At 41.2% G+C, this 17,912-nt stretch overlaps 1 protein-coding gene across 5 annotated transcripts in view; it reads right to left on the reverse strand.

Annotated features, from left to right (window-relative positions):
• Positions 1 to 4,447: 4,447 nt before the first annotated feature.
• Positions 4,448 to 17,912, reverse strand: part of PEX5L (peroxisomal biogenesis factor 5 like) — a 225,847-nt gene continuing 212,382 nt past the window's right edge. For all 5 annotated transcript variants that reach the window (XM_084875555.1, XM_084875553.1, XM_084875552.1 and 2 more), the window contains 5 exons: positions 14,376 to 14,446; positions 12,882 to 13,079; positions 12,039 to 12,204; positions 11,239 to 11,396; positions 4,448 to 5,453 (listed from right to left, as the gene is read on the reverse strand). In XM_084875555.1, coding sequence (XP_084731681.1) covers positions 5,249 to 5,453; positions 11,239 to 11,396; positions 12,039 to 12,204; positions 12,882 to 13,079; positions 14,376 to 14,446 — 798 coding nt within the window. In that variant the 3' untranslated portion in view covers positions 4,448 to 5,248. The remainder of the gene's footprint in view (positions 5,454 to 11,238; positions 11,397 to 12,038; positions 12,205 to 12,881; positions 13,080 to 14,375; positions 14,447 to 17,912) is intronic.

Below are 17,912 nucleotides of genomic sequence, written 5' to 3' on the forward strand. Positions count from 1 at the left end.
TATGTTTTTTGGTATTTCTGTAAAGGTTGCAAATAGTGAGAACTATTCAAGGCAAAATACCACATGTGAGTTTGTTAAACCTCACACTTTAATTTTCATATTTTCTCCTCTTAACTCTTCAATGTCTCCACAGAAAGGTCTTTGCTGTGTGTTTGGGAATACTGTCTTTGAGCTCATATGTATGTGTGTGTGTATGGGGGGTTAAGGGTGGATGAAATGGTGACAAAGCTGTTCTAACATAAGAACCCTTACTGCCTCGCTGAGCTCTGCTCCCTCCACTTCCGGTCTCCTTGTCCTTATTTCCTCATAAAGCAGGGACCACAGACAAAGGCCATGAGAAGACTTCAGAGCTGGTCTGAGTGACTGAGAAACCACCTCATCATCCCCGAATTTCAATATTTTCAGACATAATGACCAAGTCCAGCTTCTCAAGAGACATGGATCCACGTAGCTCACCTACCATACACAGAGGAATACGTTGAGGACATGGTGTGACACCCACACACCTGCTACATGACATTTGTGGATATTAAGGCCCCATGTTCACCCTGCCTTATAATGACTTTCATGTGCTTGGCATTACCCTAATCTCTACCTTATTTAGAATCTCAGTATTTCTAAGTTTATTCCTAAACTTTTAGGGAATATTTGAAATGCACTCTTCAGCATGTAGACCCCAAAACTGAGCTGAGCACTCTGTGTGCCTCTGCTGGTCGGAGGTGTAGTCTGGCTCTGGTTGCAATGCTGCCTAAACCAGACACGTGGATATCTGTCAAGTTCAGAGTGACGGCATGAAAACAATCTCGAGGATAGGATATTAAAAACAAATAGGGAAAGTGTAACACCAAGTTCATGAAAATGCTTCCTGGTTCAGAAGTAAGGGAAAATAAGCTAACCCATGCGGCTTAATCATGCACTGGGTAAGTTCACATTCAGTAGTGTTATCTTGCATGCTTTGGTTAATATTTGAGTAGGCAGATTTGCGAGGATTAATGCATGCGTTATTTCTGCACCTGAGGTTATATGTTTCACTTTTTAAAAATTGCCTTTTTACAAACCATATGCCAGAATTAATCTCCGACACTTAAAAATATATATCTACTTAGCTCGAAACAGTTTATAGTTCAATCAGTTCTGTAAATTCCGAGAAGATAGACTTTGCAGTAAAACCCAGAGAGGGAATGCATTTGGATTTATTTTAAAACGTTAAAATTATGTGTGTGCATGTGTAGTAATTTCTAAAATAAGAGGCCTCAAAAAGATGACACATGAAGTAAGCCTTCAGAATACCCTGTTTCAAAAAAGCATTTTAAGGTGTAAAACAGCAGCAACAACTATGGGAAAGTACAGCCCGGTTCTGTGGAACTGAAGGAGCACAAAAGGAGCTTGCTTTTATGTTGCCAAGGAGCTCACCAAGTTCATGGTAAGTAGTTTGGGAGATCCTGGCACAAGTGGGGCTAGTACAATTGTGTTTAAGTCTTGCTTGTACAGCAAGAATATACTAGAAAGATTTATCTAGTGTGACTAACTGGACATGGACCCAAGATTCAACTTGGTAGCTCTCGATTATTATGCTAAGTGAAATAAGCCAGTCAGAGAAAGACAAATACCATATGATCTCATTATAGGTGGAATCTAATGAACAAAATAAATGGATGAACAAAATAGAAATAGAGGCATGGGTACATGGAAAAGACTGATGGCTGTCAGAGAGGATGGGGGAGAGGGGCTGGATGAAAGAAGGTGAAGGGATTAGCCAAAAAACATATATGCATAACCCACAGACATAGATAACAGTGTGGTGATGAGCGGAGGGAATGGGGGGTGGTGTCAGGGGCTCAGTGGGGTGGGAAAAGTGGGGGAAAGTGGGAACATCTATAATAGTGTTAACAATAGGGAAAAAAAGAATGAAAAAATGGCATAAAATTGTGAAAATGGGTGTGTCCTGGACTTTCCAACCCCGTTAAAAGTATCACTAACTTGCTGTTTTAGATAAAACGCAGATCGGCTGAGAAAGCACAGCTCACAGTTCTCTATGAAAGTTTCTTGGTGAACAAGATCTGCCTTTCTTTTAAGGAGTCGTAGGGAGTGGGAGAAAGCCAAGGGAATGGTGACTCAATATGGTTGGTCCAGTAAATGGATGCTTTACTCCTTCCCCTCCGCTCCCCTGTCCCTCCAACTCCTCCTCACATGGAGGTCTATCAGCACAGAGAGATAACCCGCTAGATGTAGTTATGACCTATTTTGAAATTCAGCAATGATCACTGGCCTTCTCTGCATTTTCATCCAATGTCCTGGTGAAATTGGTCCTTGAGAGTCACAGCTATGCAATTGAGTGGCCACTCTTGTAAAACTGTATCATCCTCTGAGAGATCTTGAGCCGTTACTCGGTAATGCAAGAAAGGAGATAATCAAGGCCTCCCCAGAGTGCTTCCAAAGGAACCAAGGCCATCCTCCCCTTTCAAATGGAAAGAGTAATATAAATGACAACATTACACCATGACAATAAGATACCCAAAACAATTTTTCTTTTTAAAAAAGGTGTATAAACTTAAGAAAAAGATGTATACAATAAAAACTTTTAAGATCTTGCTACTTACTTTTTGGTGTTGCTCTGATTGCTGTAAACTTTCACTTGCTTTTTAGTAACTGTTTTAACTCAACTTTTTTAAAAATATTATGAAAAAAATGTCTTGGGCAATAATTCCGCACCTGCCGACAGGTAACAGCTTAGGAAAATCTTGGTTCTGATGGACTAGATATATTGGAGAAAGTCCTACCAAATGCTCTGCAAATTACCAAATTATGATGGGAATGGAAAATTGTTCACTCTCACTGAAAACAATTCCTTGGAGTTTGAAGTTGTTTTATACTCAAATAGCAAAATAAAATGGGGTCCCAAATTTGCCAGTACTTAGCAACAATCAATTTAAATAAAAACAATGCACATTTACCCAACAGTCAGGCTTTAAATTGTTACTGATCTCATTTCATAGTGGCAGCAAAGCTAATAAAACAGTCTATTACTATTGCAAATTTAGTTACTATTGAAAGTATAGAATGTTGTCATAAGCAGAACATTTATGAAAGTGGCTTTTAACTCTTTGTTTGGAGGTTCCTAATGGACTATGATGGATGCAAGTCCGCTGGCCAGCATGGATGCACAGGGATACGAAGGAGGAAGGGACGTTAGGAGAAGGGATGCTATTCCATTAGGGATACTCAGCCAGTAGCTACCATCGGTTGGCGGCTGGTCCTATGAGTCCTTCCAAGGCTGAGTTTCTAGGATTCTGAAATTCCGGAGAATACCATACTTGAAAATCTTGTTGAGCTTTTCTTTGCTTCTGAGCCTGAAGGAAAATAGGTCAAGACTGGTTGCCACTGCTGCCCACTGGTGAATGCCTCAATGCCTTGCCTCCTGCTGGTCCAGCTGGAGGCATCACCTCACCCGAGTGAGCTTTGACAGTGAACAGCAAAGCTGCCACCACAGGGCCCTCAACTCTTTGTCTTTGTAAACTAGAATAGGTTATAATGCACGGAAGCCTCAAGGATTTGTGGTTTCATGTTAACCTGAGGCCCCTTCTTATGCCAGGGACTTTGAAAGTAACAGAGGAGACCATTTCTGTGTGCAGTAGAAGCTAACTCCCCAGTCAATTGAACTGTCTTGATCCAAAGGCTGGTTTTCCTGGTTAACTAGATATATTCATGAGTAAAACCAGCTATTACTAACCAAAGGACATGAGGAAAAGCTAGAGTCAGATTGCTTTGGGAAGATCCTGGAGGAACCAGACAAACTGAAGTAGAATGGGACAGCTTACTAGGACAAGTTACCGGAACTAGGCATTGGTGAGGTTATATTTTGGTTAGCATTTTGCAAACAATTTTTCTAAACCTTCCAAAAGTGATGTCTTTCTGAATAATTGCTGAGTCCCCCAACAAGCACAGAACACTCTGAAGAACCGAGTGGGATGGAACCAATGGAATAAAAGACCATTGCCAACGGGAAGTCCTAATACAGTACTTCATAAATGTTCAAGAGGAGAGCCCAGGGGCATGCATCTTTCATGTGAAACCTCTGATGTTCAGGGAGACTCAGCTCCAAAGTACTGGTCTCTGTCACTTAGAATGCAAAAGGGTGAGCAGTGCAGATTATTATGGAACTCAGAAAAGCACAATTGTTAGGAAAAATGTATTTATCACTCTTAAGAAATGCTATTTAAAATATTAACAATGGAAAAGGAATATCAGTGTGCCGGGCAGTTGGTAAGCAAGTGAAATATGAAATTTAGGTAAGTTAATGTTAACTCATTAGAAATCATGACATCATCGAACTTCCATCCTGCAGAGAATGCATGAAGAAACAGGGCCTAATCGCCTGCTTAAGGTCAAACAGTCTCAGACAGCACATGAATAAGGTCTGTGTTTGCATATTTACACCCTCTGTCACGTCTGCTTTAAGGAAAACACTCCTTCAAAACCCTACACTGTGAAAAACTATTTTCAGGAATTTTTATTTGGTCCATTGAGCTAACAAGGCTGAGTTCCCAAATCTTTTACCCCCCACGTTAAAAATTGGAGCAACAAAACAGAACTCCAGCAAGGCATAAATAAGATATTAAAGTGCATATATACAGTCCCAGAAAAGTTTTGATTGGGAACAGCAAAAAATTTCTAGTGCAAAAACTGCTTTTTGCCAGCAAAGCTCCTTCTCTGGAATCAAAAAGCTACAGTAAAAGTTAAAATTGGGACGGGTGTAAGCAATGCCTCTTTTTAGTCGAGTTAATATTTGTGCATGCACCTTGGCCCAAACTACGTTCAATCTTCTAAAAGGGGGAATTTCAGGGGACAGTTCAGAAAGAGTCAGAATTCCCTGATCTGAGGCAGTGCTTTCTCCAGGTGTCCCATGAGCAAGTCCCTTAGATGTGTTATCAGTCGCAAGTGGGGACAACAACCCAAAGGAGATGTTTTGCGACAGGCTTGCAGCTTGTGGAAAGAGTATTCACATAGTTACTTTATCTTGGTTAGTCTTGAGCCTCTCGCTTCTTCTTTCGAGCCCGACCTTGACTCCATATAACATTTTTGTGCTTTAGGATCTGAACAGAGACTGGGCATTGTCTGTAGGTATTCCCTCAGGCTCTCTCAACACGGCCTTTTGAACATCCGGTGTCACCATTTTGGAATTCATAATAAAATAGGTTTGCATTTCTGAGTACACATATAGATAGGGATTATCATGTTTTCTTTTCTTTCAAGGATCCAAATTGAAAGCTCTTAGGAGGACATCCAGGTCGCCGAGGTTGGCCGCCTGGAAGAGTTCTGGCTGGTCCATCAGAGACAGCGCGATTCTGAGGGCAGCCCAGATGTTCCCGGAGATGGCAGGATGAGGAACTTGCTGTTGATTCCGGCTTTTCCTCTGCAGACTGAGGGCAGTGAGAAAATTGCTGACCGCTTCTCTAAGAGGGTAGAAAAACAGACATTTACAAATGCAAGGCATTTCAGCGTTAGCAAATAAGACAACAAAAATGGATGAAGTTATTTTAGTCTAAAATCCTAAATCACCTTTCTATGGTGTGTTGGCTCATCAGATGAACAACTTTCTGATTCTGTCATTACTCTTTTGTGAAAAATCATCATTTAATGTAGTGAAATCAGAAAGAAAAAAAGCAAAGAAATTTTTTATTTTAGGAAAATCATGTGGGAGAGGAAGAATAATGGCTAACTCTTCAATGCATCCACTTTTCTCTACTCCAAGAGTGACGTGAAGACGTAGTCCATTCACAGATGTGGTTTATATAACTAGGGTTGAAGAGGAAGCATCTGGACCCCCTCAGAAACAAAGTGTCTAACTTTTCCTATTTATGATAGAAATATGGGGAGCAGCAGGAGAAGAGTTCAGTTTCTTATCAGAGCATCTGGGCTTGTCTCCCATTATGTTACCGTAGGCAAATTTTTTATCTTCTATAAACCTCAGTTCCCTCCAACTATATAATAGGGAGAATAGAAGTCATTTTAAAACCTTGTGAGGTGCAGTGGAATAATTTTATGTAAAAACTCCTACCATTAATTTAAATTGTTCTCTTAAGTGTTGTTGGAGGAACCCTGAGGATCATTGAGGCCAAAATAATGTTTAAAGTAATCCTGAGATGTTCTTTTACCTTTTATTGTTATTCTCTCATGAATATACACTGGAATTTTCTAGGGACCTCATGCTTTTCAACATCCCACAGATTGAATGTGGAAGCAGTAATGAGTCTTCTTTTAAGCAAAATATTAATAGATTCACAAAAAATGATAAAAGAATGCCACTCTTCACTAAACATTTATTTTTGTTTTGAAAAATAATTTTTAGCGGTAAAATATGTAATTAATATTAACATGTAATTAGTTTATTATATTTAAATGAGCCTTTCAAAAGTTTTTGTTTAAGTTCTAATACGGCAAAATTCATAGATAAAACCCCGTAAGAAAAGCCCTGTGAAGTTCTCAGTAGCTGTTAAAAATGTAAAAGATGTCTGGCTTGTATGGCTTAGTTTGTTGAGTGTCATCTCATGCATCAAGAGGTCACCAGTGCTGAAACCGGTTTGGCTCAGTGGTAGAGCGTCGGTCTGAGGACTGAAAGGTCCCGGGTTCGATTCCGGTCAGGGGCATGTACATTGGTTGCGGGCACATCCCCAGTAGGGGGTGTGCAAGAGGCAGCTGGTCGATGTTTCTCTCTCATCGACGTTTCTAGCTCTCTATCTCTCTCCCTTCCTCTCTGTAAAAAATCAATAAAATATATATTAAAAAAAAAAAGAGGTCACCAGTGCAATTCCTGGTTAGGGCAAATGCCCAGGTTGTGGGCTTGATCCCCAGTAGGAGGCATGCAGGAGACAAAGTTTATTCTCATACTAGTGGCCTGGTGCATGGATTCATGCACATTAAAAGTAAATTAATTAGAAGAAATATTTTAATATCTCTATTTTCCCTTTCTCTGCATTAGAACTGTCAACCAAATTCACAATTGACAATGACAGATCGAAACACACGTGTGCAATTGGCGCCAGCGAGAGCTTTTCTTTGTCTTATGTATTGCACATGTGTGAATCAACTCAGCCTTTTATATATATAGAATAAACTTGCTTAATTAGACCTGCTTTCTGATTTATTCAATAGCTAAACTTTTCCCAGCCCAGTGAAGCACCCCAACTTCTCTTTCAGGTAATTGTCAGCAACACAGCAGTAAATATCAACATGAAGCCGATTATTACTGTAGATCATGCAGGGAGAAAAAAGGATAAAATATTTAACTGAAGCAGAATTTGATTATATCCTGCACAGTGACAAAGCCTGAAGTCATTTTCAAGGTCCAACATTTCTTACTTTTTTTCAGTTAGGTCAAGTTTCTAAACTTTCTAAATGTTTGTTTATCCGGATTCCACCAAGTCTCCCATCTAACTATCCCAGGATTTCTGTGAGGATCAAATGAGATGAAGTACAGAAAAATGCTTCACAGACATTTGGTTAAAGTATAAAATGTTTGCACCTGGTTATAACACAAGTCATGTGCCTGGCCTGAAGAAACTCCAAGGAGGCTAGTTGCTAGGGAGAGGAAGCCAGGCATTGCTATGTGACGTCATTATCTGGTGCCCACAGTGACCATTTCCGGGCTGGGCTGGGTGGTGGGCCACATTTTGTGGCATGCGGTCTCAGAAGCGTTGGCTGTGATTTGGTGTGATAGATATAGATATATAGATATAGATATAGATATAGATATAGATATATAGATTATGACTTATTAATTATATTATTTTCCAGACTAACAACTATAAATCTACTTTTGCCCACCCTGTATTATTATCAAAGAGGATGAGATTTATCTTTTCATTAAAAACGGGCGCTCACTTTTGAAATGGTTAAGATTCGTTGGTCTAAGCTCTACTCTGGCACTCCGACTGACAACAGGGTAGCATTTTAAGCTGTACCCTCATTTCAGGTCAACAACTTCCTCTCCTTACTTCAACTGTATTCAGTACTAGAGTAGGGCATGCCTTTGACTTCTTATAGAGAGTGTGAGATGACAAACAGTGAGTGTTATGATGTATACACGCACACCTGCAGTTCTTAAGGGACACGTCCCAGACTTTGTACCAGCTCCTGGCTCTCCTCTGAGCCACATCTCTATTGAGGATTGTTATTTCCTACATATATGCTTACACCTCAAGTTAAACTTACTTTCAGAATTCATTTTGTGTCTCCCTTGATGGTCTTTTTTTTTTTTTTTTCCTTCAGGGGAAAAAAATGCAATATGTTTATCACTTCACAAGCTTTCCCATATCCAGCATGACAATTTAAGTCATACAAAACTTGGCCAAGAAGTTCCAAAGTTGCTCTTTGATCCAGATGGACAGACTTAGCCAGGAAGAATTCAGGATGCACAGTTAAATTTCAGTTTCAGATAAACAAAGAATAAGTTTCAGTATAAATATGTCCCATGCAATCTTTGGGAAATATTTATCCTAAAATCATATTTACTATTTATGTGAAATTCCAACTTAACCAGGCACTCTGTATTTTATTCAGCAACTTTAACATTGACTTGCTTTTGTCCTGCTTGAGGGTTAAAAGTCCACACCTCACCAGGGTTGCCCATTTCTACTTGTCATGGACCTTCGGAGCTTCCTGCAAATATTTGCTCTACTGAGGCTTACATCTGTGATTGCCAAGAAAGTGGTCTGTTGGCCCCTCAAGTATGTTTTTTACACCAAACAGTTGCAATAATGAAAAAACACAAAAGCTCATCCAGCCTGGTCAGTGTGGCTTGGTGAGTGAGCATTGACTTATGAACCAGGAGGTCACATGGTTCAATTCTCGGTCAGGGCACATGCCTGGGTTGTGGGCTTGATGCTCAGTAAGAGTCAGCCGATCAATGATTGTCTCTCACATTGATGTTTCTCTTTCTTCCTCTCCCTTCCTCTTTGAAATCAATAAAAGTATATTTAAAAAAAAATAAATAGAACTCATCCAGAAGCCTTACAAAAGCCTCCTTTAATTGAATTCAATGTACCTACATGCACATATGTATTTATTTACATCTGTCCTTGTTCCAAAAAAATGACCTAAGTTGTCTCATAAAACATACCTAGAAAATACGTGAACAAAATGCATAACACCTTAAGTACCAAGCCTGCTTTGTCTTCCTTTCCGTTTCAGTCACTGGCGACTGACATGGCGCTTAACGTTGTAAAGATAAGATCAGGTCAGGGACATCAGAGGAAGCCAGGGATGAAGTTAACGTACAACATGGACACTGTCAGGCCTGAGAGGTTGATGTGCAGGGAGGAGGGACCCTGCAATCTAGCCCTCTGCACAGCTGCTGTCATGAGGACCTCAGCAAGGTCACAACGTCCACAGCATAACACAAACCAGCTGCTCAGGGGTCACTCAGGTTTCCTGGTTTTGACCCAAGCAATCCAGGGACTGATGAATGCTCTTGGTAAGATCCCTTTTGTTATAAATGTAGCATCTAGTTTCCAGAGCCTTAATGTTTGTCAACGGCACAGTGTCCCAAAGCAGTTCAGAAACAGGAATTCTTCAGATGGCAAAATGATGCCATCTAGTTATGTAGCTCTCTGATGACTTAACCTAAATAATAACAATAATGATACTGACGATGACAGCAGAAGTAGTCGTAATACTGATGCCTGCTAGGTATGGAGCATCTGCTCTGTGCTGGGCAATTGTACTTAAACTGCACAATAATCCTGCAAGATAGACATTCTTACTCCCCCACCCCCCTCTTTGAAGCAGGTGAGGAAATTGAGGCTCACCATTATGGGCTCAGAGTCATAAAACTAATAAACGGCAGAACTGTGATTGGAACCCAAGCTTATCTGGTTCTAAGAGCCTGGGAATGAAAAAAGGTTTAAAACGAACACTGAGTCCTCTCTCTCTTTCCAGTTATGAAAAGTATAACTGGTTTACTTAGAAACCAGCAATACTGGTTTACTTAGAAAATAGAAGGAAAAGCCAAAACCGGTTTGGCTCAGTGGATGGAGCGACGGCCTGCGGACTGAAGGGTCCCAGTTTCGATTCCGGTCAAGGGCATGTACCTTGGTTGCGGGCACACTTCCACTAGGAGGTGTGTGTGCAGGAGGCAGCTGACCGATGTTTCTCTCTCTTCGATGTTTCTAACTCTCTATCCCTCTCCCTTCCTCTCTGTAAAAAATCAATAAAATATATTTTAAAAAAAAGAAAGAAAATAGGAGAAAAAAAATAGAAAAAGAAAGAAGAAAAGAATTACCCGAATTTTCATTACGCAAAGGAAACAAAGGTTGTGTACAGTCCCTGTGGATGGGGATGAGACAGGAGAGGACATACACTCAAGTGATAGTGAGGAATCGTGAGAGAAAAAGAAAAGCATTTCAAACAGTAAACCCACATTTTACAAATAGTTCCTGAAAATTGTTTTATTGCTCACTTTATTGGCTTAGAGAACCTGGGTTCTTGGTTGTGCTTTGCCAAAATCTGGCCTTGGACCCTTTTTAAGTCATTTTGCTGGTTCTCCTGCCTCCCTCTCTCTCATACCCCCAGGTTTTCTTTCCCTTACCAGGAGAATGAAAGTTCAGATTATTCTCAGAGTCGCCCTTGAGGATGTTAAGAATCCAGATAACTTGTCCCAATCCTGCCTGACTAAATTAAAAAAAAAAGTCTCTAGATGGGGCCTGGGGATCTGCATTTCACGTGGTCCCAGTAGGATGGCTGCACTCTAAAGATTGAGTAACACTGAACAAATTGTTGCTGCTTCAACAGACCTCAGGAGCTGGGAAGCGTGCCCTTAGGAGGAGGAGAAGGAGGAGGAGGAGGAGGAGGAGGAGGAGGAGGAGGAGGAGGAGGAGGAGGAAAAAGAGGAGGAAGAAGAGGAGGAGGAGGGAGAAGTGGAGGAGGAGGAGGAGAAAGGAGGAGGAGGAAGATGAGGAGGAGGAAGATGAGGAGGAGGAAGATGAGGAGGAGGAGGAAGAGGAAGATGAGGAGGAAGAGGAAGATGAGGAGGAGGACAAGGAGGAGGAGGAGGAGGAGGAGGAGGAGGAGGAGGAGGAGGAGGAGGAGGAGGAGGAGGAGGAAGGAAGAGGAGGAGGAGGAGGAAGAAAAGCAGGAGGAGGAGGAGGACGAGGATTACTTCTAAAAGGAGACATTTTAGTGGCAAACCACCTATCAGGTTATCCTGCCTTGGTCCCCCGCTCGCTCCCTGTCACACCTCACCTGTAGGCGCCCAGGTTGATGCAGCTGATGCCCAGGTTGTATCTGGAGCGGATGAAGCCCGGCTGGATCTCCAGCGCCCGCGTGTAGGCCTCCACGGCTTCCTCGCTGCGGTCTCCATTCGCCAAGGTCGCCCCCAGGCGGTTCCACAAGGAATAGTCCTGATGACAGAGAGAGGGGCCTCTACCCACCAGCACCGGCCACCCTGGCAGAGTTCTCATGTCCCTGCAGCAGAAGCTGGTGGCTGAACATTTATCCGGAGCTCATGGACAGGGGAATTAATTACTCAAAGATCTTTAGGGAAATGACCCTCCTTCATCAAGGAGAGCTACCATGGGGTGCTGTCAGGCAGTTCATGTTTCTATTTTAGATATTTAAGTATGAATAGCTACAGTGGCACATCATGAGTACTGATCGCTTTCAATGGCTGGGTGCAGGGAAATAAAGTGAAGCAAAAATGCACAGCCCTGCCCAGCTGGATCAGTGGTTAGAGCACTGGTCTGCGCACCCGAGGGTCTCAGTTCGATTCCCGGTCAAGGGCATGTGCCTGGGTTGCAGGTTGGATCCTAGTCCAGCTGGGGCTCATGTGGGAGACAACCAATCCATGTGTCTCTCTCACCTCTCTCTCTCTCTCTCTCTCTCTCTCTCTCTCTCTCTCTCTCTCTCTCTCTCTCTCCTTTCTCATCCCCTCTAAAAATCAATGGAAAAAAATCCTCAGGTGAGGATCAAGAGAATGTACGAAGTACATCTGGTGAAAACTGTCCTTTAACCGAGAACCGTATGGTTTCTTGCTGGGCACTCACCTCTGGCCGGACAGTTAAGGCGGCGTTGAAGGCATCGATCGCTCTGTTAAACTCCCCGCTCAGGTGGAACAGCACCCCGAGACCTGTCTGCAGGTCTGGGTCGATCACATCTCCGTTTTGGTGGGCGGCTTCCAGATATAATTCCTTCACTCCTTCCAGAACAGAGCTGCCAGGGGGAAAGCAGATCTGTAACCCAAAGAGTCTGAACGTAAATAAATGCTTTTCTATCATGTCCGCTATTCTTTACAGACTGGAAAAAATATCTTGCTTAAAACATCTTAGTGTTTGAGAGGACTATTATTAACACTGCAGTTTAAACATTCCTGCTGATGTCCCTGAAATACTTTGTCGTACAGAGACACAAACTGTGCCAGGAAAGGAGCGTTCCACTGATCCTGGAAGGAGAAAACCCTGGGTGCCCGAGGCCCCAGTGAGAAAGAATTTAACAGCATCGTTTATTGCTGATAGAAATAACATTCCGGAAGAAAGGACTTCCATTCCCCCCCCCACCCCCGCCCCCGCCCCACCCCATACCTAATTCTCAGGCTTTACAAAACTTGGCACAAGGCTACTTATTATCATTTATTTCGGGTTAATTATGTGCCCAGAGCATTTGGCTTTAGCGTATGGCACTCCGATAAATATCTGTGGGTGCCCACGGTGTAGATCACGTGTCCAAAGGTTGGCCCCACTCTCAGCTCGATCTTTTCAATCAGCGCTGCTCTCCTGGCAGAACGCTGTCCTACATGCCATCTGGCCCGGGTGGCGGGGACCCCAGGCTCGTTCATTACCGTCAGGGTGATTAATTGTGTGTGTGAGGGCGTAATTTAATGATGTGGATACCTATCCACGGGAGACTTAGACATCCTCCGGGCGAGGCCTGGAGATCCCTTCTTGCTCTTCACCAGGTATTTGTACTTTGGGTTTTGCTTAATCCAGTTCTTCAGTGCGTCACAGGCATCCTGCTGATGGCCCGTGTTCGTGTAGCTCACGGCCAAAGCCATCAAAGCTTTCAAGTTGTTGGGCTGCAATTCTAAGCACCTGAAGGAAGGGGGGAAAGCCAATTTCAGAATTTTTGTTTTTCTGGAGTTAGAGTCTGAACAGTTCTTTAGAAAATCTTAAGGTCTTTAATTAAATAGTATTTGCTAAGGCTATGTTAAGCCCCTGGAGAATATCACATTCATTACCTACATGAAAATTAGGACCTACGCTTATTTTTAAGGAAGTTAAAACTCACCCTGATGCATGTCAGGTTTGGCAATTTTAATAAATAATTTAAAAACTACAGAAAATGTGGCAAATCCCTGCACACAATTTATTAATAGTTAATCTAATGAGAAGTAGGGGATATCATTAACTCTGTTTTACTGTCAATGTATTAAATGCACCTTATCCACAAAGCAAACTGATTAGAGTTGAATCTGGACAGATGAAAGATTGAACAGCGTAGTGTAAAAAGGAGAGGGAAATTCCATGTCTCCAGACTATCAATGTGGGTTTCCCAGGCTACGATGCTTCCCCTCATGCTATTCCACTGGCCTCTGGCAAGGGCTTTTCAAACTTTGATGTGCATGGGAATCATGGGTTCTTGGTTGTGCAGCCTCTGATACAGAGGACCTATGATGGGCCCAGGCTGTGTGGGTCTGACAGGACCCCAGGTGATGACGATGCTAGGAGTCTCTGAATAAGACTGAGTAGCAGATCTAGATGGTCCATATATCAGTGCTTTAGGAAGAGGATATATATCTATATATCTTTATATCTATATCTATATCTATATCTAATGTATATGAAAGAGTAGGGTCTGTCTCCCCCCCCCCCCCGCCAGAGTTTAAATGGGGTCTCTAATCAAGTATGGTGTGATGCTACACCCTCCCAAAGTAGTCTAGAGCTTTAGTCAGGGGCTCAGGAGTTAAACTTGCAGGTTGCGGAAAATATCTCGGGAGATGCTTTGTAGACATCACAGTTAAAACTGCATTGAGATTACTTTGAGTATATATTTTTTTCTGAAGAGAACTTTCAAATGTTGTAGAAAGATAGGACATTAAAAGGACTATTAATTCAGTGAGTCTATTTTATGACTGCTTTTGACATAGACTCTTTCATGCGAATGAAGGCCAACGATTTGTAAATGGCCTAACATTGAGACTGAGGAACATTATTTCTTCATCGGTTCCAATTTTTCACAGCTATGTATAAGTCCTATGGGACCTCTCAGCACTTATTCCAGCCAAATTCTTTGCAATGTGTATGAAGGTCAAAAGGTAAATCTGGAGCAACGGGAAGTCCATTCACAGGTGACCACCAGGCCCGTGGTTTTGCACTTAGCTTCACTACCTCTGGAGGGCGACAATAGCTGCTTGCTCGTTTTCATTCTCTGCCTGAGTTATCCCGAGGAACTGCCATGCCTACAAGAAACAACTGATGTCAACATTGCAAGAGGAAGCAAATTAATCACTCATGTGCAGTAGTTGGTTTGTTTACCTGCCACAGATCCCTCTATGCAGAGCAACCTGTCTCAGATGGGAGAGTCTTGGAAAGGGGGAAAATAGTGCATGCGTTTCTCTAGTCAAATTCTTTTGTGACACTTGGAAACTTTCCTGTGACCCATGAAAACCTCTGCGTTTCTGAGATATTAGGCATCTTAAGACCAAAAGATAAGCACACAAAAGTATGCATTTGTGATGATAAAAGGTAGAAAAACAATTCAGAAATGTAGCTAAATAAAGTTTACAGTAAGAAGTCTCAAGATGTACAAAATTAACTTGTATAAATGAAAGTCAAGCAGTAATTCGAAGAGGCAACAGGAAATTTAGGAACTAGGGCAAAACAAAACCAAACCCCTTACAAGGTGTTTAATGCCCTATTTTAGGGTTGGGCAGTAGGTTTACAGTTTTGAGGACATGACACAGTTTATTCCTGTGTTGTTACTTATTGTATTATTTTCCATCTAAACAACTATAAACCTACTTTTGCCCCTCCCTGTATAATCACTGTCAAAATGCACAAAACATATAAAGTGCAATGTAATGTACCTACAATTTTAAAGCCTACACTTAACACTTTATATTGCATCATAGCATTTTTTTCGTGGTTTTACAAAATCTTCCTACTTATAGTTATGGATTTAAATTTTGTTGAATGGATATACTATTATTAAATACTATTATTAACTCAACCAGTTCCTTTATTGCTCTGAGATTGTTTTCAGTCCTTTGCTATTGCAAATAATGTGAGGAATATCTCCAAGCACATAATGTTTTTCACATCTAGAATGACTTTTTTAATATTAGCCCAGTAATTCTCACACCATTACAAGAGCAATGCACATAAAAAAGACCTCTCATTACACACCTTGTCCTCAAATTTGCTGGGGGTGTATCTGAGTCCTGGGGATTTGAAAAGGTTTGGGAAGTTGCATAACTCTCCCATCGTTGAGAATCATTGCTATGGATGTTTGAAAATAAGCTATATGAAAACATATAGAGTCATCTTAAAGCGCTACAAATTATGAATTATTATCACACATGCTATACACACTCATAAAAGTACTAATTATTTCTCCCCACAATTTTAGTGACCCTTTTTAATCTTTCAAATGTACACAAAGCAGCATCCATTTTTTTATGTTACCTTCCATACATCATAGAATGCTTCTTAAGAAGAGATGGATGGATGCCCTAACTGGTTTGGCTCAGTGGATAGAGCATTGGCCTGCAGACTGAAAGGTCCTAGGTTCGATTCCGGTCAAGGGCATGTACCTTGATTGTGGGCACATCCCCAGTGTGCAGGAGGCAGCTGACTGATGTTTTTCTCTCATTGATGTTTCTAACTCTCTCTCCCTCTCCCTTCCCCGACTGATGTTTCTCTCTCAATGATGTTTCTAACTCTCTCTCTCTCCCTTCCTTTCTGTAAAAAAATCAGTAAAATATATTTTTTTTAAAAAAGAAGAGATGGATGGAAGTCTTTCTCTGAGGGCTTCTTCCCAGGCTTTGGGCATCACCTGTACTGTCCACAGAATGTCTGCTATCTTAGATTGGGGTCCTCACAGATTCAGAAACCCTGGGTCATTATCTGGGACCCACTTGTAATCAAGTCTCCTCATTTTCTCATTAATGAATCTGGGATAATAACGCATACTTTTTTTTAACCTCCCAAAGTTGTTTTGTCAAATGATATAATATACATGAGAACATAGGGCATTTAGAAATGTAAGGTAACATCATTTTTTGGCAGGGGGCATGTGTGACCTGTATTTTTCTACTAATGCAACAATTTTCTCTTCTACCATGATTCAAACATCTTTGCTGTTGTTGACACCATTACAGATGTCCCCCCTTTGCCCACTTCCGCCCAGTCCCTGCAACCCCTCCCCTGGCCTTCATCACACTGTTGTCTGTGTCCATGGGTTATGGGTTATGTATATATGTTCTTTGGCAACTCTCTTCACCTTTTTTTTTTTTTAAATAGCTTTTGAAAAATGCTAATATATTGATTCTGAATGCCAGCTCTTAGTTCAGTCTCATTTCATTATCAGTGTTTTGACTAACAAGATACCCGGGGCTTTAGTGACCAGTGTACTTGTTCCTTCAACATGTAGTACAACCAATAGTAGTAATAAAGGCTAAATACTGATGCAGCAGACACTGAACTGAGCACTAAACAAATTTAACCCTCGCCAAACCCAAATCAGATGGTTATTACAATCGTGATTTCCACTTTACGTATGAGGGAACGGAAGCTGAGAGGGTTTAAATGACTTGTCCCACATAGGCAAAGTCTCTTCAAATTCAAGAAGATAGAAATCATATCAAGTATCTTCTCAGACCATAATGGCATAAAACTGGAAATTAACTACAATAAAAATAATCCAAAGAAATCAAACACATGGAGACTAAACAGCATGCTATTAAACAAGGACTGGGTTACCAGAGAAATCAAGGAAGAAATTAAAAACATCCTGGAAACAAATGACAATGAAAACACAACAATCCAAAATCTATGGGACACAGCAAAAGCAGTTTTGAGAGGGAAGTTCATATCCTTACAAGCCTATTGCAAAAAACTAGAAAAAAGGGTAACAGATGATCTAACTCTACAACTCAAAGAGTTAGAAAAGGAGCAACAAGAAAAGCCCAGTGTAAGCAGAAGGAAGGAAATAACAAAAATCAGAGCACAGATAAACGACATAGAGACCAAAAAAAAAATACATAAGATCAACAAAACCAAGAGCTGGTTCTTTGAAAGAATAAACAAGATAGATGAACCTCTAGCCAGGCTAACAAAGAAACAAAGAGAGAGGACCCAAATAAACAAAATCAGAAATGAAAGAGGTGAAATAACAACAGACCCTACCGAAATACAACGGATTGTTACAAAATACTATGAACAACTCTATTCCAACAAACTGAACAACCTGGAGGAAATGGACATATTCCTAGAAAAATACAAACTTCCAAAACTCGATCAGGAAGAATCTAAAAATCTCAATAGACCAGTGACTTGGGAAGAAATTGAAACAGTCATCAAAAAGCTTCCAGCAAACAAAAGCCCAGGGCCAGATGGCTTCACAGGAGAGTTTTACCAAACATTCAAGGAAGAACTAAAACCTATCCTCCTCAGACTATTCCAAAAAATCCAAGAGGAAGGAACACTTCCAAACTCCTTCTATGAAGCCAGCATCACCCTAATACCAAAACCAGATAAAGACAACTCAATGAAAGAGAATTACAGGCCAATATCCCTCATGAACATAGATGCCAAAATCCTCAACAAAATTCTAGCAAATCGACTCCAGAAGAACATCACAAAGATCATACACCATGACCAAGTAGGATTTATTCCAGGAATGCAAGGATGGTACAATATCCGCAA

This window comes from Pipistrellus hanaki (genome assembly GCF_964339955.1).
Source record: "Pipistrellus hanaki genome assembly, chromosome: 2".
NCBI classification, from domain to species: domain Eukaryota; kingdom Metazoa; phylum Chordata; class Mammalia; order Chiroptera; family Vespertilionidae; genus Pipistrellus; species Pipistrellus hanaki.